At 51.2% G+C, this 12,204-nt stretch overlaps 1 protein-coding gene across 1 annotated transcript in view; it reads right to left on the bottom strand.

Moving 5' to 3' along the window:
- The window catches only part of DNAJC11 (DnaJ heat shock protein family (Hsp40) member C11), a 73,594-nt gene extending 61,747 nt beyond the window's left edge, over nucleotides 1–11,847 (bottom strand). The window contains exon 1 of the mRNA XM_019480991.2: nucleotides 11,740–11,847. Coding sequence (XP_019336536.1) covers nucleotides 11,740–11,811 — 72 coding nt within the window. The 5' untranslated portion in view covers nucleotides 11,812–11,847. The remainder of the gene's footprint in view (nucleotides 1–11,739) is intronic.
- Between the last annotated feature and the right edge of the window lie 357 nt (nucleotides 11,848–12,204).

Consider the following 12,204-nt stretch of genomic DNA (forward strand, 5'->3'; position numbering starts at 1 on the left):
AAGTCAATAAAATAAGGGCTATGAAAAATGTAAATAAATAAAGAAGTAACTACTTGGACAATTCAGGTGAGGCACGAAAGAGAAAAACATTTTAAACATTTTCAAACAGGATGAAAAAAATAACATTATTCTGCATCCCACTTACCCTTTCTACCAAACAGAAAGAAAAGAAAGTTAATAAGGAATGAATCATTATATTCATCATCTAGCACAGGGGTGACCAAGATATGGCCTGTAGGGCTCCCTGTGCATCTGGAAATTTGGCAGCACAGCAAGTGATGGTAGCATTAATTGCCACCAAACTCCAGCCCCTGTAGGCCAGATGACATGGCCAGGTCAGTCTGGAGGCCAGGTCCAGAGCACAAAGCCATGTGCTGCCAGATGCACTGGGCACCACTGATACAGGAAGGTAATCAAGCAATGGAAAGCTACACCTGGAGTAGAAGAGACAGTGATGTCATATAGAAGGAAGTCTAGGCTCACATTCTGACAGCCAAAGGGAGCAGCGGCGGGGAATGCTGTGCATGATTATAAAACTTGCCAGTAACTGCAGTTAGAAGATTCTTTTTCAAGTCACATTACCACAATGGCCTTCACCTCCCATCAACTCATTTTTTTTAAAGACAGGTTTAGTGAAAACTTCAATTCCTACACAGCAGGAGGTTTCTAGGAGCTTTCCACAGTGCTAATGAAGTGTCAGTAAGGAGGCACTTCTACTCATTCTTAAATGCTTTAACAGGGTGTGCTCCCATTTCACTGACAGAACACGATACATATTTAGGAGCAAATATTCAAGCAATCTTACAACATAAAAGGTGGTAATTGGATTAAATTGCATCATTAAACACAAGTTTGCTGCCTCTTCTCATTTATTGATAATCTTCTAATAAAATTACACTAAGGATATAACACTCTGAGGTTTCAATACTATTTTATAGAGCTGTGCTGATCTGCCTTTTGACCCCCACAAGCCAAATGAGTGGTCTGGGATCAGCCTGCAGGCCAGATCAGTCACCATGCACCAGGATCAGGCCCCTGGGGCCCTGCACCACTTCCGTCCAGCCCTGTGCGCTGGGATAAAAGGCTGCAGGGACCCATGCTGCCTCCACTTACTCTGTGAATAGCCATCAGGCTCCAGGGCCCCACACTGCCTCGACCTAGACCCACAAACCAGGATGGGGACCCAGAGGGCCCATGCTGCGCTTGCCCACTCCATTGGCAATGTTCAGGCCTCTTCCCAGCCCTGCACACCAAGACTGGGGCCCTGGGACCTTGTGTCACCCCCATCCAGCCCTAAGTGCTGGTCTGTGCTGCCTCTACCCACTCTGTAGTCAGCCATCAGGTTCCAGGACCCCACACTCCAGGGCCTCCACTTGGCCTCACATGCCAGGATCAGGGCCCAGGGGACCCATGCTGCCTTTGCCCACTCCATGAGCAGTGTATGCCCATGGAGTGCCCAGGCCTGCACATTGGGATTGGGGCTCTGGGACTCCGTGCCACCCCTGCCCAGCCCTGTGTGCTCAGATCGGGGTCCCAGGGATCCATGCTGCTTTTGCCATTAGGCTCCAGAGCCCTGCGCTACTTCTACCCAGCCCCACATGCCTGGATCAAGGCCCAGGGGGCCCATACTGCCTCTGCCCACTCCACAGGCAGTGTTTGGGCCTCTGCCCAGCCCTGTGTACTGGGCTCCAGGGCCCTGTGCCACTTCCATCTGGCCTCACATGCTAGGACTGGTCCTCATGCCACCCTGACTGCCCAGCTGTGCATGCCAGAATCAGTCCTCGTGCCATCCTGCACACCCTGTGGGCTGGATGACAAGGTGCAGGGCACCAGATCTGGCATGCAGGCTAGGGGTTGAGCACCCCCTGTTTTAGAAAATCAAAACAAACATCAGTGGTTTCAAAAGCTAAATAACTATTTCTATTATTTAAACAGACCTATTTAAAATCAATTTGAAGCAGTTTTTTTTGTTTTTGTTTTTGTTTTACACATGGAGATGGTTAAACTCCAGGCAAGGTAGACATGTTTCATTACCTTTGCCTCTGAAGAGAGTGGCTATTAGAAGAACTGAAACTGAATTAAGAAAATTTCACTGGGCAATATTTAGAATTTAAATGAATTACTACATACATTTATTTTTTAAGAAAAAGTGTTTTCAAGCTATTGTAGAATTTGTAATAAGTAATGCAATTTCAGACCTCACAGCAGGGCAGTTGCTCTCAACAAGGGAGCTGCAACGTTAGCTCGGTTAGGTGTGTAAACATGATTCACAAGATAAACCCAGATATTTCAAATAGGAACCTATAGTGTTAAAAACATTCCGAGTTGCTGTGATCATTCCAAGTCCCCTGCAACATTAAAATTACTCTATTATTTTTCACAGTCAAAAAATGAGTGAAAAACAGCAACTTACATGCCATCAGACATCGGAGGTAAACAAACTGCTACAGCCTTTGTTTGAGCCTAATCTGCCTTACTCACAGAGCAGCCTCTTTACAAATGAACTTTCCTACCCAGGAGAACCTTATCAGCTTTTAGTTCTGTGCAATATGAAGTTTCCTTTCTACCTGGGAGAAATTTTACAGTCCTTGAATTCTCCTTTGCCAGAGAAAGGGTGTTTGGGCCTGAAAACTTGCAAATAAAAAGAATTTTTTTTTGGCAACTATCTAGCTGGGCTAATAAAAGATATCACCTCTACCCCAAGAGTTGTCTGAAAAATAAAGAGCCGGCATTTTCCAAGCAGTGCCTTTAGTCTAGTGAGGGGTGTCTCAAATCTAAGGTTGAGAAACACTGGAGTAGGGAGATGGGAATTTGTTCCAATTGTGCAAGCCCTGATAAAATGATTCATTTCATGGCACTTCAGCTTGGTCATCTTTAAAGTAATAACCAGGGATCCTGGTTTTAAATGTTTAAAAATCCCAAATTCTCTGATAAAAAAAACAAGAATTCTCCAATTAAAAGTCTTAAAATCTACATTTTTCTACAATTAAAATGAAATGTCACTAGGCCCCAAGGTTTGGAATAGACTGCTGCCAGAGGTGGTTCAAGCACCTACTCTGAATGCCTTCAAGAGACATTTGGATGTTTATCTTGCTGGGATCCTATGATCCCTGCTGACTTCCTGCCCCTGGGGCAGGGGGCTGGACTCGATCTTCCGAGATCCCTTCCAGCCCTAATGTCTATGAAATCTATATAGCACTGAACACAATGTTTTATTGATATATTTACAATTTTAAAGCAAATTGGAAGCCTACCATTGCCTCAAATCATTATAATAAAATTCTAAACACCTATATATTTTGGTGTTTAATTAGGGTTTTTTTCATAATGGAAAATCAGAGCTCCCCCTGCCCTCTTCACTCAACAGGACGCAGGGTCCAGCTACAGCTGTCCCTCCCCCCTGCTGCACTGTGGCACTGAGAAGCCTTGATAGGCCAGTGCTCTGTCCCTGCCCATTACATTGCCCCTCACTCCCAAGCAACACGTCCCTGGGCACTGCCAGTGCCCCTCACTACCAACCCACAGACTCCCCAGTCCTGCCGGTGCCCCTCACTCCTGACCCACAGCCTCCCCAGCCCCTCTCACTCCCGACCCATCCCCCGCTCCCCCACGCCAGAGGGGGCCCCCAGCTACCAGGGCTGTAGGATCTGATGGTTGCTGCAACCAGAGCAGAGCACAGAGCCCATCCCTTGGCCCCCAGCAGGCACCATGGACAGAGCAGAGAAGAGCCGAGCAGGGCTCATGGGGGCAGCGGCGGATGTGAACTGCTCGCTGTAGGCTTCCAGCCACAGGCTCAGGGCTCCCCACCCTGCTGCCCTCCACAGCCCAACAGATGGGGCTTACTGCAGGAGGAAAGAGCAGGGTGGGGGCACTTGGTAGTATGGGGCTCCTGGCAGAGGCCCCCAGGAGGAGGGCAGCATCCTCCCCTGCCCTGAACACAAATCAGGGAGGAAATGTTTTCACCATAACCCCTTCCCCAGGAGTGCATACAGTGGTGGGAAGCCAGCCCCACCATCAACCTCCTGGATGAGCTGCCTGTGGCTCCATCCCACTCCCCCAACTGGACCCCACAGCCCTGGCTTGGCAGCACCCCAGCCTCAGCCACCAACCCTACCCTGCTGCCCCTCTCACCATGGCTGCCTCAACCTGTCCCCCCTGGCCCTCCACACGTCACCTATGACCCCCCCTAGACTTATCTGCAGGGTGGGGAAGCTGCCCTCCACCGCTGCCTGGCTGTATTACTGGCCATGTACCTGCATGCGTAAGGACACATTCATATAGGGTCCCCTGTGTCCTCCTCCACTGAGCCCCAAGGAGCTCCTTGCAGGCTGGAGCTCTGCCAGCCTGCAATGGGAAATCTGAAGTTTCCCACGTTCACTCCCACTTGAAAGAGAAAAGCCATGCTTCCCCACCTTCCCGAAGAAGAAAAGTCACGGTTCCCCCTCCTTGAAGGAAAAAAGCCACAGTTCCCCTCCCTGCCGAAGAAGAAAAAACGTGGTTCCTCCCCTTGAAGGAGAAAAGCCACAGTTCTTTCCCCGCCACCACCTAGAAGGAGAAAAGCCACGGCTCCCCCTTGCCAAAGGAGAAAAGCCACACTCCCTGCCCCACTGAATGAGAAAAGCCACAGTCCCCCCCATCCCCCGTTGAAGGAGAAAAGCTACACTTCCCCTCCCCTTGAAGGAGAAAAGCTGCACTCCTCCCCCCTCCACCCCCAAGGAGAAATGATACACTCCCCCACCCCTTGAAGGAGAAAAGCCACAGTGCCCCCCCTCCACGGAGGAAAGCTGCAGTCCTCCCCACCTTGAAGGAGGAAAGCCATGGTTCTCCCCTCCAAAGGAGAAAAGCCATGGGTTTCCCCCACCTTGACAAAGAAAAAAAACCACATTTTTCCACAGCAAACGTAAAACCCGGTTCCCTGGTGATAACAGGGAACCAATGCAATGCCGCAGCCGGCAAAGCAAATAAAACTCTGGCTTGCATCTACTGATGCATCTCAAACAAGACCCAAGTAGTCATCCTCCCGCTTTACTTGGCCTTGGTGAGGCAGCAGCTGGAGTACTGCATCCAATTCTGGGCTCCACACTTTAGAAAGGATGTGGAGAAACTTGAGAGTCCAGAGGAGAGCCACGCGCATGATCAGAGGTGAAGAGAACAAGCCTTATTAGGAGAGGCTGAAGCATGGGACTCTTCAGCCTGGAGAAGCAAAGGCTCAGAGGGGACTTGGTGGCAGCCTATATAAGGGGTGTGGACCAGGAACTGGAAGAACATCTGTTCACCAGGGCACCCCAAAGGAAGACAAAGTCTAATGGTCACAACCTGCTGGAAGACCATTTTAGACTGGACATAAGAAAAAACCTCTTTATCGTCCGAGTCTCCAGAGTCTGGAATAGACTCCCTCCAGAAGTGGCGCCAGCACCTACTCTGGATACCTTCAAGAAACACCTGGATGCTTATCTTGCTGGTGTAATCTGACCCCAGCTGACTACCTGCCCTTTAGGCAGAAGGCTGGACCTGATGATCTCATGAGGTCCCTTCCAGCCCTAATGTCTATGAAATTTATGAAACAGACTTGCCGAGAACCTCTCCTTTCTCATATATACAGTAAGATTCAGTGTCTAAAATTAAGATCCGCTGTTGAGAGTTTCCATAGAAATATCATCATTAGGACTTCTGGGGTCCTGTAAGATTCTGATCAAACAGAAATTAAATTTGAGTATGACTGAGACTAAGTTTTCTGTAAAAATCAAAAACAAATCAGCATACGTAGAATATAAAAGTTAGCCTCAATGTCAATTTTTCTGTTTCTTACTGATCCAATGCTTATTAAAGGGTTTTGTACATATGGCCTAGGAATACACCAACACACACACAGAGTGTATATGAATGTGTATACACTAGCTTACAAATTTTGAGTTTTTGAATTAAATTTTGAGTTCTTGCATTTTGTCTCACACCAACATGGCTATTAAATATATCCCTGAAACATGGAAGAGGCTGAATTTTAGCCAGTTTTGGATTTAAACTTGACTGCTGAACAACAAGAAAGATTTCTGCACCTCCTTGCCTTTCTGCCATCTGACACCACCAGGGAAGGAATCCTACCTTATCTGCACATCAAAGAGCAACTCACAAAGACACTCTCATGGACCCAGAGGAACAGACTTCCATCTTTAACTTCCTCTGTGCAAAAGCAAAGTTTATTATTTTCCACCTATGAGGACTTTTTACCATCTTTAATTTTCCCTGAGCCTGAGGAAATGTGTGTGCACCTGGAAGCTTGCAGACAAAAATATTTTTTTTGTGATTTCTTAGTTGGTCTAATAAAAGGTATAATCTCTGAACCAAGAGTTCTAGAGTTTTGCATTTCTTTTTTGCATTAAAAACAGCACTCAGAGAATGCTACTGTTACAAGACTGAGGGGCACCAGTGATGCTCCCTGGTGGCCATACAGCTCCTGCCTGGCTCTGGCTCCTTAGGTACCCTGCTGCTCCTCATTCTTGCCACACCTTTGATGTAATAGTTAGGTTACAGAAAGGGAGGCTGCCCCTAGGTCCCAGGGTGAGCACTATTCTATTCTTGGTCCAGCAGGTCCCTCCCAGACCCAGCTGAGCCCTCCAGTTTAAAGTGGGGCTCTCCTTACCCCTCTGTGCCCCCCCCAGGCTCCAGTGGTCTTATTTGTGACCTGCTTCACCCCTACAGTCACACCCATGCATTACAGGTGTTATTTTAAATAGTCCACTGGGCCTGATGACCCTGCCTGTTGACTAATTCACATAACCTGCTGGGCTTCTGGCCCTGGCTAGGCTCTCTTCTCCCTGGGCCCACTGGCCTGGCTCCATCTTCCACTAGTACAGGACATCAGGTGTTAGCCCCTCAGTTCAAACCTTCTCGGCTTTGGCCTCCCTACTGTGGCCTTAGCCTTCTACTCTGAGCCCCTGGCCCTCATCTGGCTGCTATAGCCCTATCCTAACTTGTCTCATAGGCCTCTAACCTTAAGCCAGGCCACTTCTTCTCAGACTCTAGTTGGCCTGCTGAGCCCTTGGCCCTGGCAATGCTCTCTCTCTTCTCTAGGCCCCTAGCCCTAATCCCTCTCCAGGCTTTGGCCCTCTCAACTTAAACCTGCTCTATCATCAGTCCTCCACTCTCTGGGTCCTTGGCCGTTACATGACAGCTATGGCCCTCTCTCAGCTGTTTGGACCCCTGCTCCCCAGCTGGGCTGCTTCCGATAACCCAGACTTCTGCTCTCAGGATCCATGACCCCAAGTCAGACTGCTCCCGCTAGCCTTGGCCCTCAGAATCAGCCTGCTCCAGTCCACAGCCCTCTAGGTCCTTGACCCTTAGTACCTGTCAGGCACTCCTCCATGGCCTCCAGACCTCCCTCAATAGCCACATCCCAGACTCTGGCCTAAACTAGAAAATAAAGATAAGCACACTGACTGTAGAACAAAACTCTCACTACCCTGGGTCGATAATTCCCACCTTCAGGCTGTAAGCCCCCTTTAACCTTCTACTTGCACCTTAGGGCAGCCTGGGTGCTGGTCAGTTCCTCTCTCAGCCATCCTGTTGTGGGACTCCTCTCCCTGCTTTCTGCAGGGCCAGAATGAATCCTCTGACTACTAGTGCTGAGCTTATGTGCCCAGGAGAACTGCCCCTTCTAGGCAAGTGACACTAATTAAGAACAAGGGTTGCCCTTGGGCTCAAAGATCAGCCTGCTTGTTGTGGCACAGCTAGCTCCTACTCAGCTGCCTGCTGCAAATTTCCCATTAAGTAACAGAAGCCCCTGGCTCCCTGTTATAGTTATACTTTAGTTTACATATACAACAGCATGGTCCACCTTTTCAAGACCCTGTACATCATCCTTTTACAGCAACTAACGAAGTGAGCTTCAGCTCATGAAAGCTTGCTATACATACATACATGTATGTATTTATGTACGTGCACCTCAGTTAGCTTATAAAGTGCAAATCTACCCTGCTTTCTACTCCATAATCTAGGTTCAGCCCCTACGCTTTACTATTTGTTACTGTGTAAAGGACCCTGAAACATGACCAAAAACCAAAAGGTTTTTAAACATGTCAATAGGAAACACAGATCCAAGGTCACCAAGGAAACCGCAAGCCCCCTTTAGTAATGGGGGCCACCAATGATGTCACTGACGCCTTATAGATTCATAGATGTTAGGGTCGGAAGGGACCTCAATAGATCATCGAGTCCGACCCCCTGCATAGGCAGGAAAGAGTGCTGGGTCTAGATGACCCCAGCTAGATACTCATCTAACCTCCTCTTGAAGACCCCCAGGGTAGGGGAGAGCACCACCTCCCTTGGGAACCCGTTCCAGACCCTGGCCACTCGAACTGTGAAGACGTTCTTCCTAATGTCCAATCTAAATCTGCTCTCTGCTAGCTTGTGGCCATTATTTCTTGTAACCCCCGGGGGCGCCTTGGTGAATAAATACTCACCAATTCCCTTCTGTGCCCCCGTGATGTACTTATAGGCAGCCACAAGGTCGCCTCTCAACCTTCTCTTGCGGAGGCTGAAAAGATCCAGTTTCTCTAGTCTCTCCTCGTAAGGCTTGGTCTGCAGGCCCTTAACCATACGAGTGGCCCTTCTCTGGACCCTCTCCAGGTTATCCGCATCCCTCTTGAATTGCGGCGCCCAGAATTGCACGCAGTACTCCAACTGCGGTCTGACCAGCGCCCGATAGAGGGGAAGTATCACCTCCTTGGACCTATTCGTCATGCATCTGCTGATGCACGATAAAGGGCCATTAGCTTTTTTGATGGTTTCGTCACACTGCCGACTCATGTTCATCTTGGAGTCCACTAGGACTCCAAGATCCCTTTCCACTTCCGTGCTACCCAACAGGTCATTCCCTAGGCTGTAGGTATGCTGGACATTCTTCCTCCCTAGGTGCAGCACTTTGCATTTCTCCTTGTTGAATTGCATTCTGTTGTTTTCTGCCCACTTGTCCAACCTGTCCAGATCTGCTTGCAGCTGTTCCCTGCCCTCCGACGTGTCCACTTCTCCCCATAGCTTTGTGTCATCTGCAAACTTGGACAGAGTACATTTCACTCCCTCGTCCAAGTCACTGATGAAGACATTAAAGAGTATCGGTCCAAGGACCGAGCCCTGCGGGACCCCACTGCCCGCACCCTTCCAGGTCGAAACCGACCCATCCACCACGACTCTCTGGGTGCGACCCTCCAGCCAATTCGCCACCCACCGGACTGTGTAGTCATCCAAGTCACAGCCTCTCAACTTGTTCACCAGTATGGGGTGGGATACCGTATCGAAGGCCTTCCTGAAGTCTAAGTATATGACATCAACCCCTACTCCTGCATTCAGGCGTTTTGTAACCTGGTCATAAAAAGAAACTAGATTGGTCAGGCACAATCTGCCTGCCACGAACCCGTGCTGGTTTCCCCTCAGCATAATTTGTCCTGCCGGGCTCTCATAAATGTGAGCCTTGATAATTTTTTCAAAGACTCTGCCAAGGATGGAGGTAAGACTGACTGGCCTATAGTTGCCCGGGTCCTCCTTCCTCCCCTTCTTGAAAATGGGGACCACGTTGGCCCTTTTCCAGTCCTCCGGGACTTGGCCCGTGCGCCACGAGTGTTCAAATATTCCTGCCAGTGGCTCTGCAATGATGTCGGCCAGTGCCTTCAGCACCCTTGGACAGAGCTCATCCGGGCCTGCCGACTTAAAGGCATCCAGTTCTTCCAAATGACTCTGCACCATTTCAGGGTCTACGCATGGAAGTCTGGCGCCTTGCTGCTGCCTCTCTACAACCCCAGTGAGAGACTTGTCGTGCCCCTCACTTAGGAACACTGAGGCAAAGAACTCGTTGAGGAGTTCAGCCTTGTCCCCCCTGTCCGTCACCAATTGCTTCTGCCCATTTAGTAGAGGTCCTATTCCTCCCTGGGCCTTCCTTTTACTCCCTATATATCTAAAAAACAATTTCTTGTTGTCTTTTACTTGGGTTGCCATCCTCAGCTCCATGGCAGCTTTGGCCCATCTAACTGTCTCCCTACAAGCGCGAGCAGAGGAGGTATATTCATCTTTGGTGATCTCTCCCTGTTTCCACTTTTTATGTGCTCCCCTTTTGTCCCTTAGGCTGCCCTGGATTTCTCTGGTCAGCCAGGGAAGCCTCCTGGCCCCTTTCCCTCTTTTGCCTCGCTCGGGGATCGTCTTGCTTTGTGCCCGAAGGATCGTTTCCTTAAGGCAAAGCCACCCTTCTTGGGCTTCCATCTCTTCAAATCTCCTACTCTGCAGTGCGTCCTTGACTAAATGCCTGAGTTCACTGAAATCAGCTTTCCTAAAGTCTAGCACTTTCACCCTACTAGTTACCTTACCCACTCGCCGTCTTATGGTGAATTCTATTATCAGGTGATCACTGTCCCCCAGATGGCTACCGAACTGGAGGTCCGCTACCATGTCATCTCCCGTTGCCAATACCAGATCCAGTATGGCATTCCCCCTAGTGGGACTGTGTACCTCCTGAGTCAGGTGGAGGTCCTGTACACAGGTTAGAAACCTGCGTCAGCGGTGGGACTTTGCCGTCTGTGATTCCCAGCAGATGTCCGGGTAGTTTAGGTCCCCCATGACTACCGCCTCTTTAGCTTTTATGGTCTCCGAGATTTGCCTCAGGAGCCCTGAATCTCTTTCTTCCCCTTGATGTGGGGGTCTGTAGCAGACCCCTACCACCAAATCCCTTTCTCCTTGCCCCCCATGTAGCCTAACCCACAATCCTTCTATCCTTGGGACAACTAATGACGAAAATGGGGTCAGGAGTAGAGGTCAAAGGTTAATAACTAGCATGCCAAGGGAGAGGAGCCAGGAAACAACAGGAGCAGTTGACCATGTCAGGGCCCTGTGAAATGCCATGACTAGCAATGCTCTTATGCCATCTCTACATGTCACCAAGCAGAACAGTCACCAAACTGCACCTCCAAAATGCAAATCCTCTTTCTCCTTTTGTCCTTCAATTCCCAGATTACCTTGTCCGCATCAAATCGATAGGCATTACCTCCCTTTGGACTTGAAAAGGAAATAAATGCTAATGCTCACTGACAGTTGGCCATTTTGCAGGGAATTTCTATTTTTTAAAAAGGCCTCAGTAAGTCTACTATCTAAAATAAATAGAAAATACCACACATTCCATTAAATGAGGTATCCACACAACTCCCATAGGAAAGAGCGTTTTGGGAAAGAGGCTTTGATCTGTAAGTGAGATCCCCGCAGGCATTGCACTTTCATGCAAGCCAAGGAATGCGTGTTCCCTTCTTAATTCTCTGCTAACCAACCCCTGCCTCCGCGCACACGTTGCCCTGGAGCGTCACGGGCACTTTCAGCTTGGTCTCATTTCCAGATGCCCCCACGTCGTTGTACTTGTCCATGAGAGGCCTGGGATCCGCGGCACCGCACGGCCGCGCCCAAACCCAGCCCCAGCTTCACCTCCCGAGAGGGCAGCGGCGAAGGCTCGGTGCGGGACGCAGCACCACGGAGCGCGGGCCGAGGAGAGCCGACCCGGGCTGGCCGGGCCCCCGCTCCGCCCGCTCCCTCCCGAGCCGGGCCCGCTGCCGGGGGTGGCCGTGGCCCCACAGGGGCACCTCCCGGGCCCTGCCCCTGCCCCTGCCCCACGCGGGTCCCGCGTGCCGGGGGCGGCAAGGCGCGGCAGCCCCCCGGGGGAGCGCGGAGGCGAGAGGGGACGGGACGGGACGAGCCGTGGCCGCGCCTCACCTCCCGCCGCACGTTCAGCAGCGAGTAGTAGTCCTCGTTGTCGGGCGCCTCCTCGCCCAAGGCCGCCGCCATCTTCCCGACCTCTCACCCCGGGCCGAGCAGGAGCGACGCGGGACCGAGCGGGCCACGGCCGAGCCGCCGCCACAGCGCCCCCGGCGGCTCGGGGGAGGCGAGGTGAGCAGGGCGCAGGCGCGCCTGGAGGCCCGGCCCGGGTGCAGGCGAGAGCGGCGGACGCGGCGCGAGGCCTCTCCGGGCTGGTCCCTCGCGGGTGCCGCCGCCACCGCCGCCGCAACCGGGACAGTGCTTGTCACGGCCGCTTCCGCCTTGCTGCGAGCGGGCGCCGCGTCTCCGCCTCCGGCCGGGCCCGGGCTCGGGGGCTGCCCCGCCGCTGCAGGCCTCGCCCGCGGCTGCCTCCCGCCCTGCGCAGCCGAGTTCCCCACCGCCGAGCCCCGCTCCGCGCCCCGC

Source organism: Alligator mississippiensis, chromosome 13 (assembly GCF_030867095.1).
Source record: "Alligator mississippiensis isolate rAllMis1 chromosome 13, rAllMis1, whole genome shotgun sequence".
NCBI lineage: Eukaryota > Metazoa > Chordata > Crocodylia > Alligatoridae > Alligator > Alligator mississippiensis.